The following is a 26,033-nucleotide window of genomic DNA, read 5'->3' as shown; positions in this document are numbered from 1 at the left end:
TCTGGGAGAGTAGCTGTTATTACCCCTTTGACACGTAAATGAAAGTAGTGTGTGTGACACGCAGCATCCTGGGAGGCAGGAGGTTCCTTAGACTGCAAGTGACATTCTGCTCGTGCTCCACTTGCTGGCTTTCTTGGTCCGCCACTGTACTTCCATGAACTTTTTGGGCCATTAACAAACCACTCATATAGGTGATTTGACCTAGAAAGATGGATTCAGAAACTTAGATGTAATAAAGACACATATGGTCATATGCCACCCTGTTAGAGCATTTGTGAACTCACAGTGCAGCCTAGTCCCAGATATGTATCACAGATCTGGTTTCTCTTGACTCCATTTTAGACCTTTGTTGATATTTTTGTGAGTTGGATATCTTTTTCCCCACATAGATTTCTTTTTCTGGTTTAAATGATGTGGTGGTTGTAGAAAATGTAGAAAATAAATCTCAGGACCCCCAAATCCCTAATCTAATGGGAAAAGTCAAGCTGGGGACAGTCTGGCAAACCTGCCTCGCATTTTATTCCTAAATAAGATAGCTACAGAGATTGAGAAGCTACATACCTCCCTCACAATTTGCCCACAAAGAAATTCTTTGTGCACAAAAGACAGACCTTGAGTCCTCCCTCTGTTCACCTGAGACAGATGTATATCCAATTGCTTCCTCTGCCCTTTTGTTTCACCAAGCTGGGCAAAGGTGTAAGTGACTGTTCCTCTACCCTCCCCTCACATAGAAATTGTGTATTCTGTGAAAGGCTAATCAAAGACTTTAAAAAATACAACCATTTGTCTGTTACCTACCTGTGACCTGGAAGCCCCCTCCCCACCTCGAGTTGTCCTGCTTTCCAGACAGAACGAATGTATATCTTACACATATTGATAGATGCCTCATGTCTCCCTAAAATGTATAAAACCAAGCTGTGCCTGGACCACTCTGGGCACATGCGGTCAGGACCTCCTGAGGCTGTGTCATGGGCATGTCTTTAACACTGGTAAAATAAACTTTCTAAATTGATTGATCTCTGTCTCAGATACTTTGGGGTTCACAGTAGAAAGGAAAGAAACCCACTCAAATATTCCCACCCTTCAAAGATTAACCACTGTTAGCATTTGAGGGAATTTTTTTCTGGTTGTTTTCAATGCAGCCTGTAAAGCTAGTTGTAGCACATGCTTCATCTTGTATCTTGCCCGAATTATCTCTCGTAACTCTCCTCCTGCTTCCTTTGGCTTTAGCCAGAATGGCCTCAGACATGCCAAGTGTTCTACCTCAGAGCGTTTTACTGACTCTTCTTCTCTGGAAGGTCCTTCCCCAGGTAACAGCATGGTTTACTGTCCCCATCTCCTTAAGTCTTTGCTTAAATGTCCCCTTCTCAATGAAGCCTCTTCTGATCTTCCCATTCAGTTTGCACCTGTGCTGGCTAGAACTCCCCCTGTTCCAGACCCATCCTTTCCTGTGGCACCCAATGCAGAACCCAACATACAACCTATCTGTTTATTATCAATGCCATTGTTCTTTCTAATATGCTAATAGAAACATTAAACAGTATTTTTCTAAAAAATATTTTGAGACAGGATCTCCCTCTGTTGCCTAGGCTGGCTTACGGTGGTGTGATCTTGGCTCATTGCAACCTCTACCTCCTGGGCGCAAGCAATCCTCCCACCTCAGCCTCCTGAGTAGCTGGGGCTACAGGTGTCTGCTACCACGCTCAGCTAATTTTAAAATTTTTTTGTAGAGATGAGGTCTCACTATATTGCCCAGTCTGGTCTCAAACTCCTGGCCTCAAGCGATGCTCCTGCCTTGGCCTCCCTAAGTGCTGGGATTATAGGTGTGAGCCACCACTGCAAGCCAGCAACAGTACTCTTTGCAAAGGCTTTAAAATATCTACCTATAGCCTATTCTTTGAATAAATCATACCTCAATCATCACCCTACTATGGAACATTTAGTTACATCTAATGTTTTGCTGTTATAAATCACATGAACCTATTATGAACCTTTTGTACTTAAAGTGTTTTTCCATTTCTTACGCATTAAAATCTTGGGCATGGGATTACTGGGTCAACATACTTTGTATTAAGACTCATGTGGCTGGAAGTGATAGAAACTCAACTCACACTGGCTTAAGCAAATCAAAGGAAATTGTTGGCTAATGTATTTGAGGAGTAGAGGGATAGATCAGGCAGGACTGATTTAAGAGGTTCAGTCTGTCTTTGGGAGTCTGATCTGTGTTTAATATCTACTTTCTTCTTGTGTTGGCTTCATTCTCAGGCAGTCTCCTCCCACTTATGTCCAAATCACTACCTGTAGCTCCTGTATTCAGCCTCCTATCTCTAAAATCCCCTCTAAGGAAGACATCCCCTTTCCAATATTTTCAGCAAAAAACTTGGCACAGGTTCTCACTGGCTCAAATTGAATTGTGCCATTTTTGAATCATTAACTCTGGACATGGGACAAGTTAATGGGATATACTAGCATGGGAATAGCGTCATCCCACCCAAATCACATAGTCTTGAGGGTAGGGCAGGTGCCATTCCCAGAGGAGAATCAGGATGCTCTTATGGGTTGGGGACTGCACGCTGGGCTGGCCCCAAATGACACATCTTCATTTTACCTATGAACATTTTAGGGACTCTGTCTCTTAAAATAAATTAATAATAAAAGCCAGCAGAGAAAGAGATAGGAGCTCAGCTGCATCCTAAGCATGCATTTTTTTGGATGTGTAACTGCTGCCTAATCAGATAGCAATGTGTTTCTACTCTGACCACATGGGGCCAAGAGCAGCCTTCATAGGAGAGCTCTGCCCCACGGCTGCCTGGTCACCCATCTCTTTGTGGATGTGTTGCCAGTTTGCAACATAATTGTCCGAGTTCAGAACGGCCCTTGTTTCTTGTCCACTGTTTAATAAGCAGCTGTCTTGAGGCCTTTGTTGGCCCTGTGGTGGCTTTCCACTACACTCAGCCACATGTGCATGGAGCTCCAGGTGCGTCTACCATGTAATCTCTCCCTTGTAATCATCCTGGCTCAGGCCTGCTGTTCTCCAAGCCAACCTCATTCTTAGCATGAGGGAAGTTGGAAACGTCCTGGTGAAAACCCCATGGAAGTTGGGGGGTGGGGTGCTGTGTAAACCATTCTGACCCTTCCATTGAGTTTGTTCTTTTCTCAAAATTGGGATGTGTCATGGTGAGTTATGAGACAAATAAAATGAAGTTACTACTTGACACTCTTCAGAAATTCCTGAAAGGCCATCTGAACTCTTTCATTCAGATCCTGTGCTAATGACTATTTGCTGTTATTTAGTAGCAAGAGTTGGGGAGTTGGCCACAAAAGGAAGCTGTCAGAGCTAAGGCTGTGTGGAGGGCCCTTCAGAGTAGTCTCAATTCCCCATGCAATTTTTGGCATTTCTCCCTTTCCATCTCATCAAGGAAATTAGATGGAGCCAATTTATAAGTAAATGATACATCTCTGTGAAGGACTCTGGGTTAACTTGGAGCCATCTCGCTCATATTTTCCTTGGTGCAGGTGGGATAGAGAGTACTAATATTCCACTTGTGCTCTAGGTCATCCATTCTCTGGGAAGGCTTTATTCTCACAAGTGGATCGTTCCTGCATAATTTTGAGGGTATTGGAAATCATGGACACAACACTCCAATTGAGTCGGGGACACCCCACCCACCATTTAGTGGCCATCTCCTTTGTTTGATTCCAGATTCCTGAGACAAGGTTCCTTGTCTTTCTCAATATAATCAAGTGAATGTCTACTTGAAATCTGTTTTGAAGCCATGGTTCACTGCTGGTGAGGCAGGTGCTCTTCTGCTGTAGCGAGTCGGGGGAAGTGATCTTTCTAGCTGTGCCTTTTCCATGGTGCTCAGCCCTAGGAGCACAGGTGGAGACAGACTGGGAGCCTGGTGGCAGCATTTCTCTCTTTTTTTTTTTTTGAGATGGGGTCTCGCTCTGTCACCAAGCTGGGGCAGTGGCGTGATCTCGGTTCACCGCAACCTCTGCCTCCTGGGTTCAAGTGATTCTCCTGCCTCAGCCTCCCGAGCAGCTGGGACTACAGGCACACGCCACCACGCCCGGCTTATTCTTTTTGCGTTTTTAGTAGAGATGGGGTTTCTTCATGTTGGCCAGGATGGTCTCGATCTCTTGACCTCATGATCCCCCCACCTTGGCCTCCCAAAATGCTGAGATTACAGGCGTGAGCCACCATGCCTGGCTCTTCTTTTATCTGTTGTAGATCTGGAGCATCTGTGCAAGATGTTAGTTGGAATTAAAAGGTTTCCACTGCTGATAAAGAAGCAACCCACAAAAAGCACATAGCTAAGATATTCTAAAAACAGGTTGTAGAGGGAAAGAAAAGATATCCTCCTTGACTTATTTCTGTGAAATTTTGTTACGCTTAGTTAACAGTTATGGAGCACGTGCTGTGAGCCAAGCTGTGTTTTATAGGCCACCTCGGTGCTTGCAGCAGTCCCGCCAGGGATCAGCTGCTTTTTTTGCACACGTCAGCATGGCTGGCATGGCTGGTGAGTTGATGTTCTCCAGGAAGGGCCAGTGCCCCTTTACAGCACCATACCTGTGTGTCCCGTGAAAGCTCCAGCTGGTCACCATGCACAGCTGGCTCTGCCCTTCTCCCTGTGCCAGTAAGAGCAACAGCAGGGACTCCTGGAGCAGCTCATGTCAAAAACAAAGGTGGTTGGGGATTTAATGGGTTGTATTCCACCTCACACAGTTTGAGGACCTGAATATGGCTGAGTTTCAGGAAGGGTCTGGAAACGCTTGGACACCAGTGGTTCACTCTCCCCAGCGCTGTGGCTTTCCCACGCTTGCCTTCCTGCTCCTCAGTCTTTATGGCAAACAGTGGCCGATGGCAACTCCAGCATTTACAAGTTACTGTTCTAACCACATAGATTGACCAACTAGACTCTCTCTGTCTCGAGTCCTAAGTCACAGAAAATGAACTCTGTTTGGTTCACAGTGGATCAGGTGCCCTCCTTATAACTGGAGGGCACAAGGCACAACACAGTTGTGTGGGGACTGTCCCTGGACCTTGTGGAGAGGACAAGGAGCAGGTCCTAGAGAAGGGATATTGTGATGAGCTGATGGAAGTCCATGTAGGCGCTGGCCTCTGTGCCTCCCACCCACGCTTCTTCTACTGCGCCACTGACCACTTGCAGAACGTAGGCCTGGGAACAAGCCACTGCCAGCTTTGCTGACCCTTAGTGTAGGGCTTTAGTCATGGTTGGAGGTGCATGTATGCTTGTTAAATATGGCTTTCTTCTGGAGATCTGCCTTTGTTATGTCAAATTGAGAAGTCTTTGAAGCTGTCATTGCTTTAGCACAAAACAGAATTAGGAAAAAGTGCTACCCAATTGACGTTCTCCAATTTAAAAATATGGATCAAGGCCGGGTGTGGTGGCTCGCACCTGTAATCCCAGCACTTTGGGAGGCTGAGGCAGGTGGGTCACCTGAGATCAGGAGTTCGAAACTAGCCTGGCCAACATGGAAAAACCCTGTCTCTGCTAAAAATAATAAAAATTAGCTGGGTGTGGTGGCAGGTGCCTGTAGTCCCAACTACTTGGGAGGCTGAGGCAGGAGAATCACTTGAACCCGGGAGGCAGAGGTTGCAGTGAGCCGAGACAGCACCATTGCACTCCAGCCTGAGTGACAGAGCAAGACTCTGTCTCAAAAAAAAAAAAAAAAAAAAAAAAAGGATCAAAATATGTCGTAATTAGAATTGTGGCATTGACATTTGTAGACATCTCTATTTGTAGACATCTGTTGTTTAAGATCATTTGTCACTCTTTTCTAAACAACTGTTACTGGTGTCTACATTGGATTTTAAACTCTGGTGCCCACAGATTTTTTTCATCTATCTTAGCAATGGTGTATGCCTTACTTAGCCACACCACCTTATTATGGGAACAGTTTGGGTGGTTGGAGTTTTACTTTGAAAGTTTGATATAGTTCCCAGTTGCTAAATTCTCAAAGTATCAGAAGTCATTTGATTGACAGCTGTTGAAGCAATTTTATTTGGAAATTGGCCCTCAGGTGCTTCAGAACACTGTGAGGGGAAGTTGTTGCAGGTGGAGTCTGGGAATCTTTTCAGTTCACTCTTCATTTTTAAAAATTCTTAGATTTTACGAGTACAGTTAATTTTTGGTTTTGTTCTCTTGGAACTTCCCCACTGATGTTTAAAAGGCCATGTGATGTATTAATATACTCAAAAATGAGAGAGGTTTTAAAATATTCTGAATAATATTTTCTTTCTTTTTAGCTGTCTCCGTTATGAGGTACAGCGCCTCTGCTTTTGGGTTTGCAGTAAGTAACCTGAAATGTACTTTCATCAAGTTTTGCACGTTTTTTCATAAGCCCATAAACCTCACCCTGAGCCCTCAAATGAGGGTGGTTAGTGTATGAGAGCTTAGCATGAGAAACATATTTTATGGAAACCCACTTCTATTAAAAAATGAAAATTTAACAGAATTAAGCGGCAATGAGGGCTGTGTAATTCTCATGCACAGATTGGGGGGAACCACATTTCCCACAACGTGGTTGGGTGAGAGGATGTTTTGGGCATTTTAGCCCTTTTTTGCCTTCCAGGTTGTATGTGGACCTGGCACGCACTGAAGCAAAGCATTTTCTGGTGTAGGCAGACGTGCTGCGAGTGAAGATCGGGGCTACTTGGGCTAGGATGAGTCAGTCTGTAGCCAGCTAGGGGTAACCTGGCTTCCCAGCTGGCCTCATGATGGAAGCTAGTTGGAGAAAGCGGGTCTCTGCTTCACAGGCTAGGTCTATTTAGAAATTGGGTGAAGTTTCCCCAGGCCCCTTGGAGAGGATGCTAGTGCTTGTGATTTTCCAGCTGAGAAGTGTGGTGTGGTGTAGTGACCCATAAAGAGAGCTCTTCTCAACACCCCCGCCGTGTAACTTTAGGGTTTCCTGTACCCAAGGGTCGGTATGCCTGTTCCCAGACCCACTTCTGCCCTTTGTTGTGAGAACTTGATATTGTAGGGACATTGCAGATTCTTTTCAGAATCTTATGAAAGATGTGGACCATCCAGGAAAAAGGCACACCACCACACACACACACACCCAGACATACCACATATACACACGTACACACACACATGCATACACACACACACCCAGAAACACACAAACACACACCTACATTTTTCTCTGTCATTCTCTCTAGCTTTCTTGTGCATTCATGCTCTCTCATTCAAACAAAAGCATTGAATTTTGTATGCAACTTTAAAGTGCTGGCAGACTTATCGCAGGTCCTGGTGACCCCCACCCTCAGCCCTGGACCCCAGATAGAATAGTCCCGTTGAGAGTCAAAAATAGAATTCTTACCCGAATCTCTTATCTGGGATGTGCAGGAAACTACTGCAATTATCTTGACTGTCATGGGGAAACCAATTCCATGTGTTTCAGAACAGTGAACTCCCCCACCTTCTGCTCTATATCTCCAGAGTGCTGGGAGCCAGGGGCCCTGGGAGCAGAGCCCCCCACATGGCACGCTGGGTGTCTGAGCTCCAGACGCCCCGGGCATGAGGGCAGTAAGTGGCTGCGTCGTAATGATGGGAGGCCTCTTTGCTCAGAGTTTACTCGTGCAGATGTTCTGAGTCACAGCACAGTTGTCCTGTGTCTTCACATTTGTGTGCTATTAACTGTGGAAAGCCTCTAATGCCATGTCTCCTTCTCCTAGTTTGATGCCATCCTGGACGTCCTGTCATCGGCGATTGTCCTGTGGCGTTACAGCAACGCGGCCGCTGTGCACTCTGCCCATAGGGAGTACATGTAAGTAGATTCTTGTCTTTCTCCAGGCTGCAGAACCCGTGCAGATGAAGGCCACGGAATGAGGCCCTCAGCACAGCTTGCCCTGCAGCTTTTGTCCCAGTGATGAGAAGAAGGTCCCCAGGTTGCTTCTGAGAGTGACTAGTGCAATGCCAGCCATGTGGTAGGGTCCTCTTGGGGTGGTCAGAGAGAGAGGATGTACCTTTATAATTTTCTCTGTTCTCAGATTTTGAGAATATGTGTTTGCTGGTCTATCCATCCGCTCATCCATCCATCCTGTTGCTTTTTCTTATCGGAATCTTTGTTCTCTTGGATTTTTATGCTGTTTTTCTTCTAAGTAAGATGAATTCTCCACTGTCATTTACAGAAGACATCTTAAGGGCATTCTAAATTATTCTATTTGCCTTCTGCCCCTCTCTGTATTAGGGGATGTTGCTTGCCCCAGTCTTCATATCCCATGGGTGAAGATTTTGACTTTGAAGGACTTAACGTTTGTAACTCTAAAACATATGTCTTTTCCAACTTCCATCTCTTTATATCATTTGTAAACCCCAGGGTAATAAGGACACAGGTTCTGTAATCAGATTTGCTATCTCTGTGATTATGGAAGCCAGTAACTGCTCTGTGCCTCATTCCCTCATCTGGAAAAGCAAGAAAAAGACAATTCCTCTTTCGTAGGATGATTGCAATGAGTACACACACACACACACACACACACACACACACACACACACACACACACATTTTTATGCATATACCTATACGCTAATATGTGTATGTATATGTGTGTGCATGTAGTTATATGTATATATGTGCATGTATACGTGTATGTGTGAGTATCAGGGCAACAGTTTTCTCTGTCTCTGCAGCTTTTGGACAGTTGAACACAAATGAGTAAATGCCCCTTTCTGTGGTTTGTAGTGGTATCCAGATGGAAAGTACTCTTGAGGCTGGGTGTGGTGGCTCACACCTGTAATTCCAGCACTTTGGGAGGCTGAGGCAGGTGGATCACTTGAGGCCAGGAGTTCAAGACCAGCCTGGCCAACATGGTGAAACCCCATCTCTACAAAAACAAAAATTAGCTGCGTGTGGTGCTGTGTGCCTGTAGCTCACCTACTCGGGAGGCTGAGGTGGGATAATTGCTTGAACCCAGGAGGTGGAGGCTGTAGTGAGCCGAGATTCTGCCATTGCAGTGCAGCCTGGGCAACAGAGCGAGACTTTGTCTCAAACAAGAAAGTACTCTTGAATGGGATGTTAGGCCATATTCCAACATACAAGTGTTGCAATACCTCTTTGAGGCCAAGTGATTCAGACAGTAACATATCTGAGATTGAATATGCCAGATGGAAAACTTTTAAAAGATGACACCATAACTGACTCACTAATGAGAGCAAATTTTAGTTCATGTCATTATTAGCTTTAGTGTACAAAAACTTACTTTAAATGTTAAATGTCTATTTTAATGGGCATTAGTTTTTTTTTTTTTAACAAATTAAGAATCAAACTTGTGATGTTACAGATGATATCATTTAGGATAAAGTTAATTTTTAAAAGTGAATTTGTGGTTGAAAAAAACTAGAAAATAGTAGTAAACTGACTTTTAAAAATTTCAAATGATGGTTGAGCATCTCTACTCTGAAAATCCAAAATTTGAAATACTCCCAAATTCAAAGCTTTTTAAGCACCAACCTGATGTCACAAGTAGAAAATTCCTCACCTGACCTCATGTGACTGGTCACAGTCAAAACTTTGTTTCATGCACAAAATTACTTAAAATATTGTATAAGATTACCTTCAGGCTATGTGTACAAGGTGTATACGAAACATAAACGAATTTCATGTTTAGATTTGGGTTCCATCCCCAATATATCTCATTATGTATATGCAGCCATCCCAAAATCCAAAAAAATCTGAAACCTGAAACCCTTCTGGTCCTAAGCATTTTGGATAAAGGATACTTAACCTGCCCTGTGATGATCAACCTTGACTTAACGCTGGTCTAGCCAAAGGAGCAACTAATGCACCCAACCCAAGCTGTTCTGGGTATTTGAGGAATTCAATAAGAAGTCTAGAGAGTATAATGTAGAGATATACTCGGATTTCAGGAGCTAGCCACTGTCGTGTCAGAAGAACATGTCATCTTTGGTTCTATAGCTGCACTGTCCAATATGGTTGCCACTAATGCAATATTTTAGCACTTGATATGTGGCTTGTCTGAACTGAGATGTGTTGTAAGTATAAAATACACACTAAATCCTAAAGACTTAATGAGAAAAAGTATTTATTAATAGTTAAAAAAATGTTCATTACATGTTGATATTAGAATATTTTGGATATATTGGTTAAACTTAAATTTTTTTTTTGCTTTAGCTTTTAAAAATGTCTTTTAGAAATTTAAAATTACATATGTGGCTTATATTATATTTGTATTGGCCAGTGCCCTCAAAGGAGAAAGTTTTTCCCTCTGCTTTTTCTTTCTTATTTTAGAGCTAATAATACATAATTTGATTTGCAGTTCCAGAAGGAATTGAATTCAGAGTTTTCCAATTTCATTATTCTAATTTGCTTTTTAATCTGATTTCCTTTCTGCTGAAATGAGTTTCGTACATGTTAGTCAGAAAGCCACGAATAACTGTGGCTTTTCTATAGTGTTGGGATCTGTGTGAACATTTGTTAGGTCTGGAGGTTTTCCAAGATCAAAATTGATGATGAGAAATGTCTTTGGTTTCACTGTTTTTAATAATCCCCCAAACAGGTTACTGTTTTTTAAAAGTATATATCATTGTCGAAAAGGCAAAAACTCACAGAGGAGTTGCTTTAATTAATTCCCAGGTAATTGTTCACGTGACAATGCCAATGCCAATGAATTCACTTGGAGATTCCTAACCTAGGGATTTAAGTGATACTCACAATCCTCTATATTGTTGGCTTTGGTTTAAAGTTTTAATCCCTGGCTTACCCCATGTAAGTTTAAAATTAATGAAATCACTGCCAGCTGAGAAGCTGATATTTGCCTATTAATGAGCATAAATGAGTTATGAGGGGCACAGCTAGAAAAGCCATTGGTTTTCAGTTAGTTGCTGGAGAGTAATATTAGAGGAAATTGGAAAATATGCAACTGGCCCTTAGCTAATTCCCTTTATTTTTTTGAACTGGACCCAAAACCTTGGGATGAATTTTGAGCTTGAATTAGTCATGCAAAGCAACTGGAAACCTTCCTTAGCCTTGCCACCTGGTGACTGTGTATCCCTACTGTGGATATGATGGGGTATTTCATACTCAGGGAAAGAGAGTTTGGTTTCAGCACCACCAGAGCGTACCTAGCCCTGATAGTTTTTGTTTTGCATTTTAAAGATTTTTATTGTGAATTTTTATTTTTATTTTATTTTGTTAAAACACATAACATAAAATGCATTAGCCTAAGTGTTTTTAAGTATACGGTTCAGTAGTGTTAAGCGTATCTCATGTTGTTGTGAAACAGATCTCCAGAACTTTTTTCATTCTGCAAAATTGAAATGCTACCCATTGAACAACTCCCCATTTTCCCCTGTCCCCTAGTCCCTAGCAATCACCATTGTACTTTCTGTTTCTATGAATTTGACTGCTTTAGATACTTCATATAAATGAAATTATACAGTATTTGTCTTTTTTGTGACTGGTTTATTTCAGTTAGCATAATGTCCTCAAGGATCCTCCATTTTTTGTAGCATGTGACACAATTTTCTTCCTTTTAAAGGCTGAATAATCTTTTTTATTTATTTTATTTATTTTTTTGAGATGGAGCCTTGCTCTGTTGCCCTGGCTGGAGTGCGGTGGCACGATCTTGGCTCACTGCAACCTCAGCCTCCCAGGTTCAGGCAATTCTCCTACCTCAGCCTCCCAAGTAGCTGGGACTACAGGCATGCACCACCACACCTGGCTAATTTTTTTTTTTTTTTTTTTTTTTTTTTGAGATGGAGTCTGGCTCTGTCACCCAGGCTGGAGTGCAGTGGCGCAATCTTGGCTCACTGCAAGCTCCGCCTCCCGGGTTCATGCCATTCTCCTGCCTCAGCCTCCTGAATAGCTGGGACTACAGGCGTCCGCCACGGGGCCCGGCTAATTTTTTTGTATTTTTAGTAGAGATGGAGTTTTGCCATGTTGGCCAGGCTGGTCTTGAACTCCTGGCCTCAGGGATCTGCCTGCCTTGACCTCTCAAAGTGCTGGTATTACAGGTGTGAGGCACCGTGCCCTGCCTAAAGGCTGAATAATATTCTATTGTAAATATATGCCACATTTTGTTTATCCATTCATCCATTGATGGACATTTGGCTATTGTGAATAATGCTGCTATGAACATGAGTATGCAAATATCTCTTTGAGACCCTGCTTCCAATTCTTTAGGATAAATGCCCAGAAGTGGGATTGCTGGATCCTATGGCAGTTCTCTTTTAAAATTTTTGAGGAACCTCTATACTGTTTTACATAGTTGTTATATCATTTTATAATTCTACCAACTAGTTTTTTTAAGTTCCAAATTTGGTTACTTTCCTGTGGTAGGAAATAAAGGTGTGGAGAAGGTGGACCATCAGGTTTACTCATGGCCAGGATTTTCAACAGGTAATATAGAAGGAGGGGCAAGGGAAAGTTATGTTTACAAGCAAGGGGTTCTAAGAAGAGAGAATAAAGTAGCCAAGGAGAGGTGGAAGGATAATGGCAAAGCTGATGAATAATCACCATGGATTAGCAGCCTTGATTAGAAGATGAGAAGCCTTGATAGGTCAGTGATTGTTGGCGTGGGGTACTAATCTGAGAGTAGGCTGCTAAAAACCAAGATTCCATAGGCGTTTCATTTATTGGCACAGATTTAGGGTAGAGTGAGTGGCTGAGGCAGGGTGGGGACAAAAGGTCAGGGACATGGGTGAGGCCAGGTGTTGGCAGTATGATCCATTTGAGATTTAAGTTACCAGGAATGTGTGTAGAATTTGGGGAGGAGGTGAAGGCCATGAAGCAGGTCATCATCAGTGAGTCATCAGTGAGTGCAGGGAAGGGGCCAGGAGGTGAGGGGGCAGTGCCAGGAGGGAGGTGTGGTGGGTGCTTTAGTCTGATGGCAACTGGCAGTGTTGAGGGAGGAAGCTGGGGGCAGCCACCAGGAAGAAAGAGGCTTGGAGAATGTGGGATCAGAGAGCCTCTACTGCAAAGGCAGGGAAAGTAGCTTCCTCAGAGAACAGCTACATTTTTATTAGGGCAAGAAAGGTAAAAGGAAGAGTCAGAAAAAGAGTTTGAGGATGTGGAGACTGGGAGGGTAGGATGAGAGTGTTTGGGAGAGAAGGGAGACAGCCTCACAGTGGGTGACAGAGGAGCCTGGGGGTGCGGGTGGGGTTGGTGACACTGATCTGGTGACAGTGGATTGCTATGCAGCCACTCTAAAGAATGAAGCACTATCTGTTTACTTAACGTCGTGACCTCCAAGCTGCATTAAGTGAAGAGAGCATGACACAAAATAGCGTGTGTGGTCTTTTCTCATTTGTTTTAACAAAAGAGGTTTGCATCCACACACACTTGTGTAGGCATATAAAGGATACAAAGGAGACTGGCAGCAGGGTCGCCTCCCCTCCAGGAGGGGGCTGGGGACAGAGGAAGGAGGGGACACATTTTATGACAACCAGAGCTGTCCAACAGATGCTCGGCGGCGATGGCTGTGTTCTGTATCTGTGCTGTGCGATATGGTAGTCACTAGCCCCATGTGGTCATTGGGTACTTGGTATGTGGACAGAGTCACTGAGGAACTGGATATTTATTTATTTATTTATTGAGACAGAGTCTCACTCTGTGGCCCAGGCTGGAGTGCAGTGGGATGATCTCAGCTCACTGCAACCTCTGCCTCCCCGGTTCAAGCAATTCTCCTGCCTCAGCCTCCCGAGCAGCTGGGATTACAGGCATGTGCCACTACACCCGGCTAATTTTTTGTATTTTTAGTAGAGACGGGGTTTCACCATGTTGGCCAGGCTGGTCTCAAACTCCTGACCCCAGGTGATCCGCCCACCTTGGCCTTCCAAAGTGTTGGGATTACAGGCACGAGCCACCACTGTGCCCAGCCAGAACTGGATTTTTAACTTGATTTAAAGAATTTAAATAGGCCCATGCAGCTAGTGGCTACTGTATTGGACAATGTCTCTTCAGTTGGGTCATTTTTAACTTGTTTTCAAAAAACAGACGAAAGTTCTTTAAAAATGAAGGTTGAGGAGATTTGGAAACGAGAAGAGTGGATACTGAGGAAAGGAAGGAGGTGCTGGAGATGGAGGGCGTGGGGAGAAATAAGTGTAGGAAGAACTTGGCAGGGCTGAATGACATGGAATTTCGTGTCTGTCCTGCCTTCTCTGCCCTGTGTACTGTGTAAGGCCCCAGGAAGAACAGCCTCCTGCCACCATCAGCTGCGAGGGCCATGGGATGCTTGCCACAGAAGGTCCAGCTTGACGCTCACTGGGGGGTCTCTGACATTTTGCATATGATTGCAGTACAGGTGGGGCTGTGTGGAGGGTCCCCAGGCCCAGCTGTCTCCTGGGCTGTCAGTCAGCTTGCTGAGATGGAAGTGAAGGCAGGTGGGAGATGTTGTTCACCTGGACAGCCTTCTAATTCTACAACACAGCGTCACAATGCAGCCCGAGAGGTGGTTCTCCTGTTCCAATGTACCTCCCAATGGTGTTCTGCTCAGCAGCACATTGGGATGGGAATTGGAGGGCCCCACAGTGGATGTCCTGAGAGAGGCATAAGTCCTTTGTGTGTCTTCTCATGTGAAATAGACAGGCCCACCGGTTCTCACCCAGGCTGCTTGCTGTGCGTTCTTTTCCAATTTGCTGAGCCAAATGCATCGGCCTGAAAACCACCAGTCAACAGGATAGCTTGATAGCCTTTTGATGACTGACTCCACCAGCACCCTTGCTGCTTTTGGAAACAACTCCAGAAATTTAAAAAGAAAATTGAGTCAAGAAGTGATGGATTGGTAATTTGCTTTTGGTGCCTGAGCTGGACTGTGAAGGCAATGAGTTATACCAAGAACATATTAAAACAGTATCATGTCTCTCCCCGCTTCTTCCCGTAGGGTGTTTGATCTGGCCCTAAATCAGAGGCTCTGAGAAAGTGAATCCTATTTATTCCACACTTGTCTAGTGCTCTTAACTTGACAAAGCTCTTGAATGTGTTTTAACTCAAGAGCAGAACCTGAACTAGAAGAATAAATAACTTCAGAGATGCCCTCGATGGCTGATGAGAGTTAAGGCAGAAGGTGGAGCCATTTCAGCAGGATGGGAGCTCCTCTGCCTTGAGTAGTGTGAATTTAGACTCACCTGGAGGCAGAAGGGAGTGGCCCTCCACTGTCCTGACCAGGACAGATGAAACCAGGCACAACACAGACATGACACTACTGGGTTATGGTGCTGCAGGTAAGATGCACTAGAGGAAGGAGTGTAGGCTTGGTTCCTGTTATGGGCTAAATTGTGTCCCCGTAAAAGATATGTTGAAGTCCTTGTCCCCCAGTACGGAAGAATGTGACCTTATTTGGAAACAGGGTCTTTGCAGATGTAAACAAGTGAAGATCAGGTTATGTTTGATTAGGGTGGGACCTAATCCGATATTACTAGTGTCCTTATAAGAAGAGAAAGCAGAGACACAATCAGACATGGGGAGTAGACTCCCACGGGACAAGGAGGCAGAGATTGTAGTAATGCATCTACAGGCCAAAGAATGCCAAAGATTGCAGCAAAGACCAGAGGCTAGAAGAGGGAGCTTCCCTGTAAGTTTAATAGGGAGGGTGGCCCTGCAGACACCTTGATTTCGGACTTGTAGCCTCCAGAACTGTGGGACGATACATTTCTGTTGCTTAAGCCAGTGGTCCCCAACCCTTTTGGCACCAGCGACTGATTTCATGGAAGAAAATTTTTCCGCGGACTGGGGTTGGGTGGGGGATGGTTTGGGGATGATTCAAGCACATTACATTTATTGTACACTTTTAGGGTTTGTGCTCCTATGAGAATCTAATGCCATTGTCGATCTGACAGGAGGTGGAGCCCAGGCGGTAATGCGAGTGATGGGGCGTGGCTATAAATACAGATAAAGCAGGTGACAGTCTGTGGCCTGGGGATTGCGGACCCCTGGTTTAAGCCACTTGGTTTGTAGTGCTGTATTGTGGCAGCCGTACGAAGCTAATGTGGTCCTGAGAAGAGTCCTCCATCAGAGCTCCACTCTGCTGCTTACCTGCTCTGTGACTCCACGTGATTTATTCATCTTTCAGAACCCCAGTTTTCTCATCCATGAAAGGGAGGGAGGGTCACGACAGCTGCCAAGTGGCGTCATGGTGAAGATTAAACATGGCATTGAATAACTTACTTTCTATCCCTAAAATTTTGAAAATTTTTTTATTTGTCATCCTGGAAGAGTTTGAAATTGTCTACCCTCGCGTTTTGTTTTGCTTTTCAAGAACATGGAATAAAAGAATTTGTAATAAAATTGTAAGAAAACCCAGACATACACTTCAGCATATTTAGAAAGTTGCTTTTGACTTAGCAACAAGGGATAGTCATGTAGTGAGGGGATAAAAAGATTGTTTCTTGATGCCTCAATTTCATTCCCACCCCCGCCCATGGTCTGCAGTAAGAAAGGTGTGGGGCAAGGCAAAGTAATATATGTTTATTGTAAACAGTTGAGGTAATTCATAAAGGTGCAGAGAATACAGTGAAACTCACTTGTTATGGGGACTTCCAGGGATAACCGGAACTAACATTTTGATGTATGCTCTGTGTGTGTGTATGTGTGTGTGTGTGTGTGTGTGTGCACGTGTGTACACACACGTATATCCATTTAGCTTTTTTAAAACATAGAGATGATCTACGTATAGTTTTTTTTTGAAAACTGTTTTTTCTGTATTTAACACCATAGTTTGAACATCTTTCCATGGATAAATAGAGGTTTGTTATTTTTTGATAGCTGTGCGGTATTCTATGTATGGGTTTAGCCTATTTTAGCAATTTTATGCTGAAGACATGGGTTATTTCCAATGTCTTGAGGTTAGAAAAAATCCAGAATAACTGTCCTTAAACATTTGTATTTTAATGCCTGTCTTGTTATTTCTTTAGGATAAATTACTAGAAGTCTGGGTCAAAGAAAATGCTTACATAATTTTGACGACCAGTGTCGAGCCGTGCTCCAAAAAGGTCATACTAATTTACCACTAGCAGGGGATGAAAATGTTTATTCTCCTTTGCCAGCACTAAGTGTTATAATTCTTTTTATCAGCAATGCTAATTCTCCATGTTAACGTGCATTTCTTTAGTTAGCAGCCTAGCTGAACATATTCTCATATGCTTTGGGAGCATTTGCATTTCTTTTGGGAAATGGGTTGCCAGGATTTCAGATGGGAATGAAAAGCCTTTTATTTCCGTCTTGGGACAGTTCCCAGACTGTGGAACCTAGGCAACTAAGGAAGTACAACTTAGTAATTGACCAGGTAGTTCCTGCTTTGCCTTCACCACTCATATTCTTTTTCTGCAATGCCATGGGTGTTTTTTGTTTAAAGATTTAATTACCTGCATTTAATTAATGTATTGGTCTATTGACTTGTCCATCTCCCTCACAAGCCTTTAAGCTCACCGAGGCAACAGTATTCCTTAACTGTCTTCTTTTTATCCCTAACCCCTAGACTCATGCTTGGCATTTAGTAGGTGCTCATAAAGAATTGCAGAAGGAAAGACTTAACTATGGAATTTCTTCATTTTATGTAAGGTTTGGATGACCCTTATTAAGATGATAGTAATAACCATGTACTGAGCACCTGATTTGTGTCATGTATTATGCTGGACTCTGTTAAGTAGAGGTATTATTTAACACCTGGTGGAGAAGGTAAATTTTGTTCCTGAAGGCTCCTGGTTAGTGATGGATAGAACTGGAGTTTAAACAGGGGCCTTGCTTGCTCTGAAATTTGCTCATAACCAACTATGCAATGCTATCTCTCCAAATGGTCATTTGCATGATTCAGTTTCACCAGTGTGACATTCCACCTTCCCTCTCCTTCCTCCTGGAAATGCATCTTCCTAGCAATTAGCTACAACCCAAAATTAACTAGAGGGAGAGAGAAAGTGGTTATGGATCCACAGAAATGGAGAACTATAAAATTCTCCAACTTGAAATGCAGTCCTGGGCTTTGGTTCTAACTGCAAGGTGGGGAAATGGCTGGCTGTTGGCCAGACACAGATAAACTGCCTGGGCCACTGCAGGGCAGTCTAGGGGCCAGGTTGGTGTTCCCAGGAGCTAGTGTTCATTTCCTGGGTCCCCAGGCAGATGGCAGCCATGACAAGTAACTGGGCTGCAGCCCTGTGGCTTTGCCATCAAGGAGTCGTAACTGGCCTTTGTCTGCAGCTGTAGCCCGTCCTCTGGCACCTGCTGCCAGGAAGCATTTGCCAAAAGGAGAGTGTTCTATCCCTGGAGTGCCAGGGCCTAGCGCTATGGATGGGGCCCCTGTTTCACCCTGAGGATGGTTACCCTTGGACACTTGCACCTGGAAGTCATGGTGTTTGGCATCCTTCCATCTTCTGCTCCCTGCTGCCCTCGGTCAGCTGCTGCCTGTGCATGGATGTGAGCGGGCTGAGTTCAGGAGCCCTCCTTGATGGTGAGATTTCAGGAAGACAGGCACGAGGGTGAGATCCTTCTCCCTTTGTGGCCACCTTTGTCAGTGGGGATTTGGGCAAGCTCCTTCCCTTCTCAGATGTCCTGTGTTCAGAAGAAATCTCTGCGGGCTTGTTTTCCCCACAGCTGTCTTTGAAGTTTTAGGCTCAGAGCATGGCATGTTTTTTCTCATTTCTGTCTCCAGATTTTGTCCAGTGTGTTTGCTACTGGACATTTAAAATTCTATTTGATTTTGCATAGGTCCTGCCATTGACTACAAATCAATACCAAAGTGTTGATGTTAGGTTATGGCTCATGCTGACTTTCTCCTTAGACTTTTTAAATTTTCTGGAAAAATATTTTATAAGATACATATACAGTTTTTTAATCATATCAAGCATACTTTTTCCCTTTAGTGGGGTACAGGGGGAAGCAAGCCAGTGTGAGAACAAAGACTAAAGCTCTCATTTCCTCTATGCTGGCATTGCTTTCCTGTGATTAGCCCACTGGGTGCTATTGTGCATACACCGTCAGCACCGCTGGGTGTGTTTACCTCCCTCATGAAGGACCCCACCACAGTGCATGTCGCCTTCCTCGGGTGTCCATGAAACTGCATCGAATGGAATTCTGGTGACTTTTTTTCTCCCCATCTCTTGCCTTTCTCTAAGTAGTTGCACCCTTTGAGCTTTCAGTCAGTGTGGGTTTTACCAGCATCTTTCTGTAGCATGATTCAGCTTGTTCCTATCACTAAATAGGAGGCATTTAAATAAATCCTTGAGTGGTTTTTCATCGTTCCTACCCACTTTGTAAGATCGTTATAAGAAACACATGAGATAATAACATTGCTTGGTACAGTGTTTGACCTAAAGTAGGTACTCAATACATGGGGGTTATTTTTAGCAGGCTTTCCAGGCAAAACAGAGATAGGTGGTTTTTATAAAGTAGCTTCATTAAAATATAATTCACATAGCTCACTATCACCCCATTAAAGAGTATGGTTCAATGGCTTTTAGTATAGTCAGTTGTGCCTCCATCACCACAGTCTATTTCAGAACATTTTCATTACCACAAAAAGCCCCAATCCCTGTAGCCTTCACCACCCAGCCCCTCCCAGGTCTCCTTCCCCATGCCCAGCCCCACACAGCCACTGTCTATTTCCTGTCCTTAGAGATTTGCCTGTGTTGGACATTTCATACACATGGAATCAGGTACTCTTGGTCCTTTGTGGCCTAGCATATCTTTTCTTTCTTTCCTTAGTCACTCAGCATAGTGTCGTCAGCTTCACCCTCACTGCGGAGTGTGGTGTGTCAGTACTCCATTTCTAGTGTGGCATCATATTCCACTGTATGGATATGCCACAGTTAAGTGATCCATTCATCGGTTGATGGGCATTTGTGTTGTTTCCGCCTTGAGGCTGTTATCAAGGATGCTGCTGTGACCCTCCGTGTGCTAGTGTTTGTGGGAAAATATGTTCTCCTTTTTATTTCTTGGGTATAGAGCTAGGAGTGGAATTGCTATGTGTCATTGTTTGGGCTGCTGTAATGAAATATCATAGACTGGGTGGCTTATAAACAACAGACGTTTATATCTCACAATACTGGAGCCTGGGAAGTCTGAGATGAAGACGGATTCAGTGTCTGGAGAGGGCCTGGTTCATAGATGGCATTTTCTTGAGGTGTCCTCATATGGCCCAAGAGGCAAGGCAGCTCTCGGGCCTCTTTTATGAGGACACTAATCCCATTCATGAGGGCTCTGGCCCCGTGACCTAGTCACCTCCCAAAGGTCCCAGCTCCTAACACCATAGCCCTGGAGGTAATGGTTTTAACATATAAATTTTGGAAACATGTAGCCCCTGGCACTGGATTATATGGTAACTCAATGCTTAACATTTCAGGAATTGCCAAAACGTTTTCCAAAGTGGCAATGTCATTTTACATTCCCACCAGCAGAGTACGAAGGCTCCAACTTCTCATCCTTGCCAACTCTTGTTATCATCTGTCTTTTTGGTTCCAGCCATTCTAGTGGGTGTGAATGGTATCTCAGTGTGGTTTTGATTTGTACTTGAGTGTTATTAAAGTACTATTGAAGTAGTGGGTCATTGTTCTGGAGGAAACTTCCAGGAGGCCCTGCACCTCACTGACGTTTGTTCTACTGGCCTCTTTACCACTCTGCACAGTCTGGCTTGTGGGCTCATGGATTGAAGCTTGATTTTAATGGCACAAAGTCAGGGGACTCAGATGAATCAAGCTCAAATAACTGACAAGCAAACATGGATAGGATAGCAGGTTATTAGTGGATGCAAAGATCTCCTTTAGAAGACCTTGTCTGGGTGTCTACTATGGACTGGGTGTTTATGTCTTCCCTGAAATTCATGTATTGAAGCCCTAATTCCCAGTGTGATGGTTTTAGGAGGTATGTGTGCTTTGGGAAGTAACTAGGCTTAGATGAGGTCATGAGGTTGGGGCCCCCATGATGGGATTAGTGCCATGATGAGAAGAGGGAGAGAGGCCAGCACTTGCTCCCCCTGCCTTGTAAGGACACAGTCTGTGAGCCAGGAGGAGGGCCCTCGCCAGAATCTGACTGTGCTGGCACCCTGATCTCAGAACTTCAGCCTCCAGAACTGTGAGAAAGTCACTGTTGCTTAAGCTGCCCAGTCAGTCTGTGGTATTTTGCTGTAGCAGCCTGAGCTCTGACAGTGTCCATGTGGTTTCTTCCCTTTTTCTCCCTGCAGGTAGACCCACATAGGGATCCTGGGCCTTGGGATAAGCAGGAATTAGGTGAATACAATATTTAGGGCCATCAGCCTCTGATTGCCTGATCTGTCAGTCTGGGTATTAGAGATGTGGTTTGGGTCTAAGTGAGACTACCTTTGAGACCAGAACAGTGGCCAAGGTCCTTTCCCTGTGGGCAACATACTTTGAAGTGATCTGCCCTATTTTCCCTTATAACTATCTTTTTTGTGTTTTCCTAGCAGACCAACCCCCTTCCTGATTAATAAGCCTTTTCTTTGGCTATGTTGATACTGTGATCATCTGCTGATAATTGAGGCTTTCTTTACTTTTTTAATTGCACATTTTCTAAGTTTCTGTAGGCCCTAGACCTAGAGCTATGGCTCTTACAGCCTGTCAGGGAACCATGGCCCAGGAGTCAAGGGGTTTTTGTATAGTTCCTTTTCTAATCTGACAGGTTTTTGACCTAAAAGTTTAACTCTGAAGATAGTTTTATTACTGACTTTCTTAGTATGCTTCGGGCACTGTACTAAGTATATTCTGTATTCTGTCTCATTTAATCCTTAGAACAATCCTGTGAGATAGAGGTTTCGCTCTTCCAGTTTTATAGGGGCAGATGGAGGTTTAGAGGCTCTCAGTGGTGGACAGAAGCCCAGAGCTGTAGAGCTGGGATCCTGCTGGTGGGGTGAGGATTCATGCCCTGTGCCGCTGGCCTCCAGAGCCCGGGGCTGCCTTCACTTCAAGGCAGCAGCACACGTCCTGCTCAGGTGGGAGGCCCCAGGGAGTCTTCGCGTGCTATGTACTCAGGAGGAAAAAGGAGGAAGAGAACAGCTGTGAACAGCCCCAACCTCAGTCACTGCCACTGGGGTGTCTCACAGATTTCCAGCAAGCTGGACAGGGAGCCCAGAAGGGGTTTTTGGGCAGAGTCTCCTTTCATTTTCCCTGCAGCCCAGAAGGAAGTTGTTTTCCCAATCTGAGAGGCAAAAAAATGGTGTTTTAGGTTTGTTTGTGCTATACATAATGTAGTACCCTTTGCTTCCATTTCCTTATCTGTTAGGTTAAGGTTGAAACTTCTTATCTTACCTGCCTTAAGAAAAGGATTAAAAGACATTGCTGTGAGACTTGAAAAGTGCACGTATATACGCGTGCGCCCTCCGTCTAAATATATATATACACACAATGTAAAACATACAAACAAGGCTGGGCGTGGTGGCTCATGCCTATAATCCCAGCACTTTGGGAGGCTGAGGCGGGCAGATCACTGGAGGTCAAGAGTTCGAGATCAGCTTGGCCAACATGGCGAAACCCTGTCTCTACTAAAAATACAAAAATAAGCCAGGCGTCGTGGTGCACATCTGTAGTCCCAGCTACTCAGGCAACTGAGGCAAGATAATTGCTTGAACTGGGAGGTGGGGGTTGCATTGAGCCTAGATCGTGCCATTGCATTCCAGCCTGGGCCTCAAAAAAAAAAAAAAAAAAAAAAAAAAACCATACAAATAAGTAAATGTATAAAATATTTATACATATAAAAGTAATATATATTAACATGAAATCTACCTTTTAAATTAAGTGTACAATACTGTATTGTTAACTATAGGCAGGTCTCCAGAACTTATTCGTCTCGTATAATTGAAACTTTATGCCCTTTGATCAGTAATTCCCATTTGCTACTCTCCCCTTAGATTCTTAAACACAAACCACTAGAGGGGGAAATCTCTGAAAGGACTTTAGTGTTTGGACAGGAAGATTGCTCCAGGCTTACATGGAAGAGTTAATAAAAATCCTCTTTCCATAGCTTTCTTAGGGCGACAGAACAAGCAAATTGCTTTGTCTCTATTTGCTTTTGTGTTTGTTGCTACATGGGTGTTAGCACCCACCAAAATTTGTTCGTTGGCATTTTCAGCCAAGAAAGTGCTTGCTCTTTGTGTGTGTGTGTGTTTTCAGTGAGAAAAGCAATGTGCACGATGTGTCAGTGGCGTGGAAGTCACCTGTGAACAACCAAGACGTGAATCTTGCCTGCTTTTAAAATCCAAGTTCAAATTCTCCTCCTCTTCCAAGGTGACTGAGGCTAAGATTATGGAAAAACCATGTTTCTATAGATGTAATTCTTCCAGAATATGAGGACATGTGTTAGAATCTGAAATTGAGTACTTTTCCAAAATAGTAGTGGTGTGAGGTGTCTGTTGACAAGTCTCTTCTGGGAAAGCAGATGGAAGTTTGGGAAATGAGACATTCAGGCCCCTGTATCTCAGTGCTCCCCTTACCCCGACTTTGAGCAAGGTACTTTGTTAGCTGCATCAAGACCAATCTGGCTCAATATCTCTTCTTCCTCAAGGATTCACTTGGCTGTTTGGGTTGATGACTCAGGACAGGTGGTCACAGAGAGACTCTTTACGGCCTTTTCTAAGTAGAATAAAGATTCATTTTTATTTTATTTTATTTTATTTTATTTTATTTTATTTTATTTTTGAGATGGAGTCTCACTGTGTCGCCCAGGCTAGAGTGCAGAGGTGCGATCTCGGCTCACTGCAACCTCCACCTCCCAGGTTCAAGCGATTCTCCTGCCTCAGCCTCCCAAGCAGCTGGGATTACAGGAGTGCGCCACCCCACCTGGCTAATTTTTTTGTATTTTTAGTAGAGACAGTGTTTCACCATGTTGGTCAGGCTGGTTTCAAACTCCTGACCTCAAGTGATCTGCCTGCCTTGGCCTCCCAAAGTGTTAGGATTACAGGCGTGAGCCACTGCACCTGGCCAAGGTTGATTTATAAATCAATCTTGAGGAACTTCCATGACAGGTTAGTGAATGTAAACTCCATTCTTGTTTGAAATTTCAGGTCAACATCTGCATCTGTGGAATGGTGGGGTGGTGGTTTGGTTTGTGGTTGGATAGCTGTTCTGTCGGTGTAGCCTACATTTTGTTTCCTATGTGAGAAGGTAACATTTTTTTTTTTTAAAGTCCAGTTTTATCAATCAGAGTCCTATCAGCTGCATTTCCTAAAACCTGTTTTATCAGAGTCCTATCAGCTGCATTTCCTAAAACCTGACCCTGATATTTACTCATTTAATGAGTAAAATATTCAGTTCAATTCAGCCCACCCTGAGCTGGCTGCTTTTTGAGGCACCAAACCAGCTCTCTGCTCTCCTGGACCTAAAGAAGGAGATGGGCAGGGAAGTGACTGCAGAGAGTAGGCAGAGCTGTGAAGGAAACAGAGCAGGGTGATGTGACAGCATGTGAGGAGGACCACTGTGAAGTTGGGGGCCAAGGAAGGTCACTGAGTAGATGACACTTCAACCTTTGGTGAAACTTCAACAAAGGAGACTTGAGAAAAAGCATCCCTGGACAGAGGGATTGCTGCAAACAAAGGGCCTGAGGTGAGACCAGCGTGGTGTGTTTAAAAGTCAGAAAAAGAGGCTCCTGTGGTGGGACCCAATTAGTGAAGGGCAAAGGTGAGATGCAGCTGAGCCTCGGGAGCCTGGGGAGGAAGTTTTGATTATAGGAGCAGTAGGAGGCCACGGGTGCATTATTAAGCCTTGGGGTGATGTGATCTGCTTATATAATTAACCTTGGAGAGCTCAGATGGTTTATTACAAGAGAACCCTGACATTCTTGTGAATATGGAAGGCCCTGTGTTTCTTTAAAAATGAACATATTTTCATTCATCTCACTGATTTGTAACAGTGGCGCATATTTGTAGAACCAATATGTTTCAATTAATATGAATGTTAAAGTGAGTGTTTTCCTGTCCTCCATTCCTCATAAAAGATCATCACAGTGAACAGTTTGGTGCATGTGCTTCCAGAATACTTACTTTGCAAATAAAGTGTGATGCACACCCATATGCTTTACACACGTGCACGTGCACACACACACACACACAACTAGGTGTAATGAAAATAGGATCTTTCTGTTCATATTGTTCTGGATCCTGGTGCTTTCTCTTAACATAAAACCAAGGACATTAAAAAACTCCCTATATATGTAACCCATTCTTTTTAATGACCTCATGGAGTTCTTCTGTTGGCTATAGCATAATTTATTTAACAGTCTATTAGGAAATCTGAGTTGTTCCATTTCTTGCTCTTTTATGTTGTGATGACATTTATGGCTGGTGCATGTATCTGTGCACACCTCTTTGTTTATTTCTTTAGGCCCTGTGCTTGAGATGTGGGGTACTTTTTTCTTTAATAAGAAACAACTGAACTGAGTTTAAACGTCCATAGTGTGTCCTAGCCCAACACGTATTCTGAATGAGAATGAAGGCTGGTTTGTTGGTAAGGGTGTGCATTATACCACAGACCTGTCACTCCCAAAGTATGGTGGGCTTGCAGTTTGCCACTGATCTGTAATTTTGATTGTTCATGGAGTGGCTGCTGTGATTGGAAACACTGCCAGCCACAAATGCATAGAACAATGAGGAACATATGTGGGGAATGGTAAGCTCACCTATTTGATATGCACATGAAGCCAGCAGTATTCCCCAAGCGGCCTTCACTGTGTGGGCACAGCTGCAGGTCTGTATTAGGTTGCTTTTCCCCAATATCATGAGTAACTAAAGCCAGGGACAGGCTTACAAACAATAGACTACAGAAAGCTGGGTCTGCCCTTTGCATAATTAACCTGCAATTCTGCATTTCAAGAAATGTGATTGTTTGAGGCAGTAGCAAGCATGTTCAGGATAAAATACATGTTTCCTTATTATTGGATCCACATTCTGCAAATATCATATCCTATCAAAAGCAAAGGAGCTTAGGGAGGAGGATTTGGCTGATGAAAGGTCTTGGGAGAAAGAAATGATTCCAGAGTAATTTTTCCGCATCTGTTGTTATACCCAATCCCTAAGACAGTTCAAGAAGATAGGCTTTACTGAGATGTTTGGA

The 26,033-nt window shown here is 43.8% G+C and overlaps 1 protein-coding gene across 2 annotated transcripts in view; it reads left to right on the top strand.

The window, feature by feature from the left end:
* Window positions 1–26,033, top strand: part of TMEM163 (transmembrane protein 163) — a 254,663-nt gene that overhangs the window by 151,879 nt on the left and 76,751 nt on the right. For both annotated transcript variants that reach the window (XM_515803.7, XM_063791120.1), the window contains exons 3-4: window positions 6,272–6,315; window positions 7,706–7,797. In XM_515803.7, coding sequence (XP_515803.2) covers window positions 6,272–6,315; window positions 7,706–7,797 — 136 coding nt within the window. The remainder of the gene's footprint in view (window positions 1–6,271; window positions 6,316–7,705; window positions 7,798–26,033) is intronic.

The sequence above is a fragment of the Pan troglodytes genome, chromosome 13 (assembly GCF_028858775.2).
Source record: "Pan troglodytes isolate AG18354 chromosome 13, NHGRI_mPanTro3-v2.0_pri, whole genome shotgun sequence".
NCBI classification, from domain to species: Eukaryota; Metazoa; Chordata; class Mammalia; order Primates; family Hominidae; genus Pan; species Pan troglodytes.
Note: the sequence above shows the minus strand (reverse complement) of the source record. Positions and strands in the feature narration are given on the sequence as shown.